We start from the raw sequence: 10,210 nt of genomic DNA, 5'->3' as shown, positions 1-10,210 counted from the left end.
GTTGTATCCGAAACTTATGAATATTTAATTTTCGATAGCTTAATTATTTCTTTTAAAATATTCCATTTATGCTCAGTTTTACTCCCAAAATTTTCAGAAAACTTGTTTTATAGTTTATGTCTCATTTTATATACGCATAATATTTTTGAATTAATAATTTCTTTTAGTTATGACTGTTAAGTACTTTAAATATTTATAATAAGAAAGCGATGATTAATAATAATTTTATATAATATTAAAGTTATATTATATAAAAGAATTAATGTTTAGATTCTCATGAAAAAGAAAAAACTGGATATTCTTTTGGGACGGAGAAGTATGCAAAGAGTACAGTATTGGGATTTGATAAATATCTGACCAAGTGGTACCAAGAACAGTAGCGAAAATATTCTTTGAGCAATAAATATTTATATTAAATTTTAAAAATTTAATTTTTGAAACAATATTAGTTCATGCTCCCTATAAATATTAAATTAATTAATTTAATTCAGTTTGTTAAATTAAAGTAAGAAGATATATTATTAAAATATTTCTATCTATGCGCATGGCTTGTGTTTAATTGATTTAGTATCAGCATTTATGTCATATTTTTGGTAATAAATAGACAAAAAAGAAAGGGAAAAAATAAAAAGTGAATGACTCTATTTTTTTATTTGTTAGTCAAAAGTTGCAACCTTGACCATGGTTAGGTACACTCTATTTTCTGTCTCTGTCTCTGTGTCTGTCTTTGTCTCTCCAAAGCAATTGTTTCTGAGCACCGGCAAACTTCTCCCTTTATCTCTCTCTCTCAGATCACTGCTTCATCTAACAGATCCTCTTAGGTCAGTGCATTTTTTAGCTCAATCTTTAACTTAATATACACTTCTGTATATATAAGTGTAAAGTTGCTGTCCCCTTTTTTAATTTAATTTGTTTGTGGGTTTAATTTCCAAGGGTTTTAGGGCTAGGATTGCTTAAGAATTCAAGAATGTTGGTAAATAGGGTGTTCAGTTGACTGTGTTAAATGCAAATGAAGTGGAAATGTAAAGTGGGTAGTTGTATTTTATGTTTATATATACATACACCTTAATGTATAAATGTAAAGTTTCTGCTTTATTTAAATGCTTATGGGGTTAATTTCCAAAGGTTTTAGGGTTTGGAGCGTTTCAGAATCAAGAATGTTAGTGAACAGGGTGTTGAATTTACTATTTTAACTGTAAAAGAAGAGGAAATTAGAAAGTGGGTAGTTTTATTTATGTTCTTATCTAACTTATATTTATTTTCAGGGGATGGGGTAAATAGTGTTAATCTTGGAAAATTAAAAAATGGGGATGTAGTCACTTCTTTCTTAATTTGCATGTGGTTTTGATGTGTGGTTTAATTTCCTGCTCAATAGTCATAATATCATGAAATGTATTTACCAACATTAAAATGAACGGGTTCGAACTCGGTGGAATGTGTATAAAGGATAGTTGGGATACGCACACTGCACAAGCTGGCCCAGAAACCACTCTTATAGAAAGATAGAGGATTCATGCAGCTGATCCAATCTAACTAAAGATTGAGGCTTAGTTAATTGATTGATTAATGATGCGTTGTCATTTGCGAATAAATGGAACTAGGTTGGTTTTGGGGCCTTAGGGAGTGATACTAACTGGCAACTATTAATTATTACTGTAGGAAGAAACACTACCTCTCAAAAAAATTGCTTTCTCTATGGATTAGAAACATAACAATTAAAATTTAGTTGTTACACTGTCAGTCTTGATGGTTTGCCATAAACATTTCATCCACAAGTTTACCATCAATTCTATAGCAGGTTCCAACCTTTCTGAGTGTTCTTCCAACAATGAATTTTGAACTTTAGTTTCTAAATCGCTCACATAACATATTCATATATTCCTTCTGTATAATTGCCTTATTTAACTCTGAGAGGTTTTTTTTGTGTGTGTGTGTGGGTGGGGGGTTATCTTGGACTTTTATTTGACTGAGATGCAAACTGAAACCACGGAGACTTATTTTGGTTATTCCTTAAATTCAACTGAACTGGACGTGCAGTAAAGTCTTTTTCCGAGTTAATTACCTTATTATCTTATTTCTTGTCTGCTTCTGTGAAAATAAGGTATACATGGACATCATAAACGAGTTGCTACAAAAGATTTGAGATCTCTAGCTTGACTATCACACAGGCCTATGCTGTGTGTGGTATTAGAAAACATGGGCTTGTTGTGCAGCAGAAACAAAGGCTACAATCAAGCCGATGATGAGGAAAATACTCAGGTATGAGTTTTACGAAATATATTTGGAATTTTTGGTAATTGTCCGTAGTGCTGTCTTTAAGCTAGGAGAGCAAAGAATCTATTTTCATCTTGCTTAATGCATAACCACCAGTGTCCTTACTAGATCATGTGTCTACAGACTGCAGATATAGAAAGACGTATCGAGCAAGAAACAAAGGCGGACAAGCATATTCAGAAACTTCTTCTACTTGGTAAATCAGAAAAATTAGTCTTCAATTGTCATATGATCTAGTTATTTCTCACTGTTTGCTTTTCCTTTTTATGTTCACCATATCAGTGTAGTGATTCACGATTTCTATAGACATCTTTCACCTTGGACTTGTTAAATTTGAACTTTTCTTTTCCTCGAAGCTTACTGTTGTGTGTTTTGCGTATGATTAAACTTACTGCTGTGTGTTTTTTGGTCTATGTTCTGTTTGACTGTGTTTGCTGAATGCTGATCTTTCTGTTGTTTCAAGGTGCCGGAGATTCGGGGAAGTCCACTATTTTTAAGCAGGTAAGAGATCTTATGATTAATATTTTACGATTCATTATTCTCTAACTGTTCATGTTAATGTATTTCTTTTAACTCCAGTGTCCTCTATTTATTTTTGCCATGCAGATAAAACTTTTGTTTCAAACTGGCTTTGATGAAGCAGAGCTAAAGAACTATATCCCTGTCATTCATGCCAATGTCTATCAGACAATAAAAGTACGGAATACTTGAAAGGGTGTGTTGGTTATTTCTCTTTTTGCAAAATAGCCGCTGCTTGTTAGAGACGTGCATATATAGAAATATCATTCACATGCTTTATAACGAGGTTTGATTACTAATGTCACGGAAACTGACATTCTTACATGGTGGGTGTTTGGTGACATAACAGGTATTACATGATGGGTCGAAGGAATTAGCTCAAAGTGAATTAGAGGCCTCAAAGTATCTTCTATCAGCTGAAAATAAGGTATGTGGGCTATCATCTTGAAGTCATTTAGACAAGGGAAACCCTTGAAATTGAGGACATGTGATTGCTTGTCTTGCTTAGCTGCATGAACATAATACCGTATTTCTTTGCACCAGGATATCGGCGAGAAGCTTTCAGAAATTGGAGGTAGGTTGGATTATCCTCACCTGACTAAGGATCTGGTGCAGGATATTGAAGCTCTTTGGAAAGATCCTGCTATTCAAGTAATCTTGCTTCGCTTAAGCCCTTTGATGACTTTATTTCAGTGTCAAGTACTTTTTTAAGGCTTGATGATTTGGATTTGTTTTTACTTATATAATTAAATGATTATTGATAATTGAAACAATCAATTCATTGAAGTCACTCAATCAACTATGCCTCAATCCGTAACTAGTATTCTAGTGGGGTTTTCGCGATGATCTTCTATATATTCTGCTCTATTGGGGCCATTTCACATTTCATTCCAATACCACTTTTTCTTTGTCTGTAAGTCAAGTTCAGTAGTTCTACAAAACTAGAGGTTTTTTAAATCTCACTCTTATTCCTAATCCTAATGTTGAAAACCAGCAACAACTGATCCGTATTCCTATATAATTGGAGTTGTCTATTTGGATAATTTGTTTCCATCATGTTCTAGTCTTAACTCAGTTCACAATATTCCTAGATATCATAGCTCTTTTTAGACAAGCACCCTAGGGTGTGACCTAGTGGTCAATAAAGTGGGTGCAAAGCTGGGATCAAATTCCGCCAGAGACAAAAAACAGTAGGTGATCTCTTCCCATTTGCATAAGCCATGGTGGATAGAGTTACTCAATACCTATGCTGGTGGGAGGTATCGGGAACTCGGTGGTATAATCGAGGTGAGCGCAAGTTGGTCCAGACACCACCGTTATAAAAGAAAATCTTTTTAGATAACTTCTCTCCGTGTGATTCTAGAATTACCTTGTCCCTTTTTTAGCACCTTCAATCACTAAAGTCATACCTACATATTGGTGAATTTGGAGGGATGACTTAGTAATCTCACCGTCTCACATTTTATTCTGTATGTATGTTACTTGCACCTTCTCTGCCTAAGCATGGGTGGGCAGAATTACCTAGTACCTATTTTGATGGGCGGTAACAAGTATCGGTGAAATTGTTGAGGTGCAAGTAAAGTGGCCCAAACGCCACCTTCATAAAAAATGTATGTTACTTGCACTTTCTGTCTGAGGTGATCATTTTAATTTTGTCTACATTTGTAAGATTACAAATTCGTTATAACTTTCGCATTTCTAAGACACTCATCTTGAGGATACGTTGGGCCTTAACCTTCATTCCCTCATTACCGGTCTTTGCCTTTCACTTTATTAGATATGTTCCTATCACATAGTTTTCTTGTAGTACGCCTCCACCACAATCATCTGATCTAACTCTATGTGCTACATCTTTATCTGTAGTGCCATTCTCCTAGAAGATTGAGCCTATATATTTGAATAATTTGTATTAAAGCACCACAATCGTTCACTTTACCTTCATTCTTCTTGTGTGGGCTACACTGGCAATGCATATAATACTGTCTTACTTTTATTTATCCCAAAATCCTTGTTCTCTAGATCGCTTCTCCATAGTTGTAGCCTTTAGTTTTATTGAAGTACATCACTTTAGAATTTGATTTTTTCATAAAATGGCCAATCAGAGATTCTGATTAATCAAGCTGATGGTGAAAAATCCGAACTACGCAAATCCATAATTTTCTATGAGTATCCCAGAAAAGATTAACTTTTCATTACTCTGATAGAGTTTTCTTTCTTTCTTGTAGGAAACTATATTACGCGGTAATGAGCTCCAGGTTCCAGATTGTGCCCATTATTTCATGGAAAACTTGCAGAGATTTTCGGATATAAATTATGTCCCATCAAAGGTAAGAAATAGAGACTGGATCATGTATGTTTTTTGTTTCTGTATTCCGATTATATTAACTGAAATATATGGAACTAGAATGCTATTGAAATAAATAGAATATAGGAAGTCTTGAGACACTAAGTTAGTATGTTTTACAGTTCTACCAGTAGAACAGAAGATTAACAACACATTGTTCATTGGTTGTATACCAACTCTTTAATCAATGAGGTATTTTCCAATTAAGAGTTCGCTTTCATTGCAATAATAAAAATCTGTTCTACTTTTCATATTGAATTTACGAAGAAATCAAAGCCATCTGTACTTTAACCCAATGATAAAACTATCCTCTACATGATGTTGAATTCACAGTTGTTGATAGCAGTTTTGGCTCAGATGCATTATTAAAACTATTTTACCCTTAGGATTTTGGTCCTAGGGGTGTCTATGGCAAAGCTATGCATGCCAATGTGTAAATGTGTACACACATTATAAGAATCAGACCTGAGAAATGAGAGACAAGTAGGAGATGGTAAGCTAAACAAGTAAATGTGTAAATGACAAATATTTTTTCATTTTACATGCTCTTAATCCGGTGGTTCTTATACATGTATTGTTATTAGTTATAGAATAAATTTAATACCCAATTGTTAATACAAATAATTACTAGATTGTTTTTAAATTGTTCTGGAATAGAGGCGGAACTATGAATAATGGAGCATTATCATATAACTTAAGTGATACAAGATAGGGTTGCAGCACAATTACCAATCCCTATTTAGGCCATAACCAAGATTATTTCCAAATTATCAAAACGACCCTTACGTGTTCCCAAACCTACGGCTTGTTTCAAGCATCCTTATCCTTAAATCTATTATACTGTTCATAGAACTCTAGTTTCTAACCATATATTATATCAACATTGGCTTTTTGTGGTGATGCTTCTCGAAAGTGCTATAATTGATCGCGCTTTTATTTATTAATTAATCCTTATTTTAAATGATATGGAATATTTTTAGATTGTTGGGTCTACATACCTTTAAATAACCTGCTTTGTTTTGCTTTGTTATATTTTTTCTTTTTGAAGAGATAATGTTCCTCTTATCATTTTGTCAATTTTAAGGGTTGGTGGGTTCCTTTCTGTCCCCTTCATCCATTGCTCATCGTTTTCCAAGCTATCTCTTTCGTTCATTTTCTTTTTTCTTGGTGTAACTGAGTTGGTGAGTTTTTGCCTTTCTATTAGAAGTGATGATGAGTATTTAAACTGTAAAGAATTAAGTAATGATAGTTTACAATGAATACGATGCCGCACATTTGCCTTAAATTTATAAGTGGGAATCTGGAATTTTCAACTTTGGATATACCAGAAAAAGGGCCACATATAATGGGTTATGTTTTTATAGTTTAAGTGGTATACTGTTTAACCAAAAAATAAGATCTTTGTTCGAAGCCTATTTTTAGAAGAACTCGGATTACTGATAACCAAATAATTTCTTACTTCCTCAGTAACTCACTTAAAAGGAAATAAAGTTGACAAAAAGTAACTAAAAAGAAAGAATAATTGATTGCACTGAATAAGCAAGAGAAAGTGAATATATTTCGATAGTACTCAAAACGTGTCTTTACAGATGAGATTCTCCCCCTTATATAGGATCTTGACATGCATAGCTTTGCCAGGACGGGCCAAACCCGTTTTCTTTCTGATCTCATTTTAACCCACCCGTTTGACACTCCTAGTGTTGGTCAAATATTTCAAAATTCAAACTGCAATTTTCTAGAGTCAAATACGATGTCGAGCACCCAAGATACTTGCTATTACACAGTACAGTTGCCCTTGCTTATCGCTTATGCCTGTATCTAATTTTCTATTACACTAGTGGTGTTCTTTCTATAGGCAGTGTAAGTGTAGGAAGTACAAGTGTTGCCTGTCTATTGTTGGTAGAGAAAAGTGTGGTCCATCAATTAAGTTCTCATTGTGCTATGGGTCGATTTGGACTCAACAACAACAACAACAACCCAGTATAATCCCACTAGTGGGGTTTGGGGAGGGTAGTGTGTACGCAGACCTTACCCCTACCTTGGGGTAGAGAGGCTGTTTCCGATAGACCCTCGGCTCCCTCCCTCCAAGAACTCCCCACCTTGCTCTTGGGGTGACTCGAACTCACAACCTCTTGGTTGGAAGTGGAGGGTGCTTACCACTAGAGCAACCCACTCTTGTCTAATATAGAGCTTGTTGGATTGTATCTCGTGAATTTTATAAACTTCCTTATCGAAAGATGGGATGTTGTTATCTATTTATTATGCCTTTATACTCTCCTTTAAGTGCAGGCTAGATACATTTCCCTGCTAAGCACGTCAAAATTCTTTGATGATGATGGCTGTGATACTTTAACAAACTAATATAGTCTGTTCCGTTCGTGTTGAATTGTGTAGAACTCCTCATTTACAAAATGAAGCTGTTAGAGATGAAACCGTTTGTTTTTTAATTGTCTTTAACACAGTTTCCCTATAGGCATAGTCGATTAATCATTTTTCTTGTTATCTTGTAGGAGGATGTTCTTTTTGCCCGAATTCGAACAACTGGTGTCGTTGAAATACAGTTCAGGTGAATTTCACGAATCCTTGAACGGTCCTTGTATCGATTTACCAAAACCTCACTTTTAGTGGTTTATATACATTTTGATCTCTTAATGCAGTGTTGGTTTATATGCTTTTCTATGTGTCAAGTCTTAGCCACCCTGTTTAAATGTTATTGAACTAGTTAATGTGCAGTTGCTTGGGTCATCTTCATTAGGTTCTGCATATTTATGCATCTCTCTTCCCCAACCTTCATCTAGTCTCTATGTCCCTCATCTATTGACTAAGTGCCTAATCATTAGGTGCATTTATATGTCCTTAAATTTCTTGATTATTAATCATTTTATACTTGTAACACACCGGTTCTTGTGGTCCTCCAACGATGCAATTGCTTATGACCTTGTCTATTTGTCCCTTTCCCCCCTTTTAAGACACTTTTGTATTCCATCTAGTTTGGATTAAAGGCTTAATAACTACTAAAATGTTTGCAGCCCAGTTGGAGAGAACAAAAAAAGTGGAGAAGTATATAGGCTTTTTGATGTTGGAGGTCAGAGAAATGAGAGAAGAAAGTGGATTCATCTATTTGAAGGCGTCACGGCAGTAATATTTTGTGCCGCTATTAGTGAGTAAGATTTCTGCTCCTAGCTTTCTGATATTTCTAAGATCATTTGCTTGAAGTAAATCCAATTTCTGACTTGATCATAAGTAGCAATACGTGGATCATGTGGCTTTCCAGATTGAGGAAGAAAATTAAAGTTAGTTAATGTAGGTCAAAAGGATTTTGAATTTGTGGGTAAAGGAAATGAGGCAATTGCATACTTGTTATTGTTCTATTTTTTTTCCGTTACTTATTATTGTTCTATTATTCACTTCAGGTATGATCAAACTCTATTTGAGGATGAAAGAAAGAACCGAATGATGGAGACCAAGGAACTCTTTGAGTGGGTCTTAAAGCAGCCATGTTTTGAGGTCAGTTTTCGTTGTCTACTAGAAGACCGATGGTTGGTTGCGAACTCGAATTTTATAATCCATCTTTATCAACATGTACTTACGGCTCTTCTAGTTATATGCTTTTGCATCACCTTTTTCATCAAAAAAGAAAAAATAAACTTTTGCATCACCTTTTTTGGGTTTTTAAAAAAACAAATGAAACCAGTTATGAAGCTTACGCTTTATTGTTTGTGCAGAAAACTTCCTTCATGCTATTTCTCAACAAATTTGATATATTTGAGCAGAAGGCTCTGAAAGTAAGTACATATTATCTAGTGGTGGTGTCTGTCGTTGGAACCATTCTTTTTCGTCTAAGAATGATATCCCATGGTTATATAGGTGCCTCTGAACGTCTGTGAGTGGTTTAAAGATTACCAATCAGTTTCAACAGGCAAACAAGAGATTGAGCATGCTTATGAGTAAGCTTCTCATGTGCAGCACTTTTATATGAGTACATGTTACTGATTTCGCTGATGCATTCGTTGGGCTCTATAAAACATGGTTGCTTTAAGACATTTGTAACTCGATACACGCACACACAGAGACACCACATTTATTCACTCAACGATCTTTCCTGCTTAGACACTATATCATGGTTGTTAATTCATATATTCTTTAGCTATTTTCGGTCTATTTTCTGCTTTTTGGCTCTACACCATTATTTTCGGTCTTGGGGATGTGGGGTTAGAGCCGATACTCTTTCCTTTAAAACTGTTGCTCAATTCATGTGCTGAATGAACGTTCTATATTTCAATGATCTACTCTTTAGGTTTGTAAAGAAAAAATTTGAGGAGTCATATTTCCAATGCACTGCACCAGATCGTGTGGACCGGGTCTTTAAGATATACAGAACCACAGCCCTTGATCAGAAGCTTGTTAAGAAGACATTCAAACTGGTAGATGAGACGCTGAGAAGGAGAAACCTCTTTGAAGCAGGTTTATTATGAAATTCTTTAAATTTTGGAAACAGAAATGTTCATACCCTGAAAGATGCATACAAGTGCGAGGTTCAAACACAGAAAAATAGGCTACTGGCGTATCATATCCAATTCCACTATTTAAAGTTTTGCCAATGTTAGGTCTCTAAGCACATATTTCTTTCTATATTCCTGGTTGTATTTACCGAGCAGATGTTCCAAAACAAAAAAATGATATTCAAGTATATTCGATTGATGTTCATTTTGTTGAATCTCACATCTCAAGTTGTACATGCATCGTTAGTCAACCTTTTGCAATCTCGTGATTTATTTAGTTTATTGTATAGCTCTTGCCCGCTTATGTTATCAGAGTGTTGTTATTCCAGAACTTGTTCAAGATTTTGACTATTTTCCATGATATTTCTGCATCTGTTTTGTTGCACAATCCTAGATTCCACTTTGGAACGTATACTACCTACATAAGGTAATTGCTTGCTGAATTTTTCCTTTCAACTTTTATGGTCTTTGAATGGTGTGGTTTTAGCTCCCATTTGGTTTTTGTGGTCTTTGTTAAGCCTAAAATAGGGAAGCGGAAGTAGGGTTGTCTATAACCCAATCTAAGTGGGCG

At 34.8% G+C, this 10,210-nt stretch overlaps 1 protein-coding gene across 1 annotated transcript; it reads left to right on the top strand.

Moving 5' to 3' along the window:
- Positions 1-793: 793 nt before the first annotated feature.
- On the top strand, positions 794-9,996 carry LOC107805409 (guanine nucleotide-binding protein alpha-1 subunit; the record flags this gene model as incomplete). The annotated part of the gene is given in 14 exon segments (NM_001325774.1): positions 794-821; positions 2,102-2,259; positions 2,398-2,470; positions 2,738-2,775; positions 2,881-2,970; positions 3,143-3,220; positions 3,337-3,444; positions 5,019-5,120; positions 7,648-7,703; positions 8,167-8,301; positions 8,551-8,644; positions 8,863-8,922; positions 9,005-9,084; positions 9,435-9,996. Coding segments are annotated over 13 exon segments (1,155 nt in total). The 5' UTR covers positions 794-821; positions 2,102-2,196.
- Between the last annotated feature and the right edge of the window lie 214 nt (positions 9,997-10,210).

The sequence above is a fragment of the Nicotiana tabacum genome, chromosome 23 (genome assembly GCF_000715075.1).
Source record: "Nicotiana tabacum cultivar K326 chromosome 23, ASM71507v2, whole genome shotgun sequence".
In the NCBI taxonomy this organism is placed as follows: Eukaryota; Viridiplantae; Streptophyta; class Magnoliopsida; order Solanales; family Solanaceae; genus Nicotiana; species Nicotiana tabacum.
The sequence above is the reverse complement of the archived record's forward strand: the minus strand, read 5'-3'. Positions and strand labels throughout refer to the sequence as shown.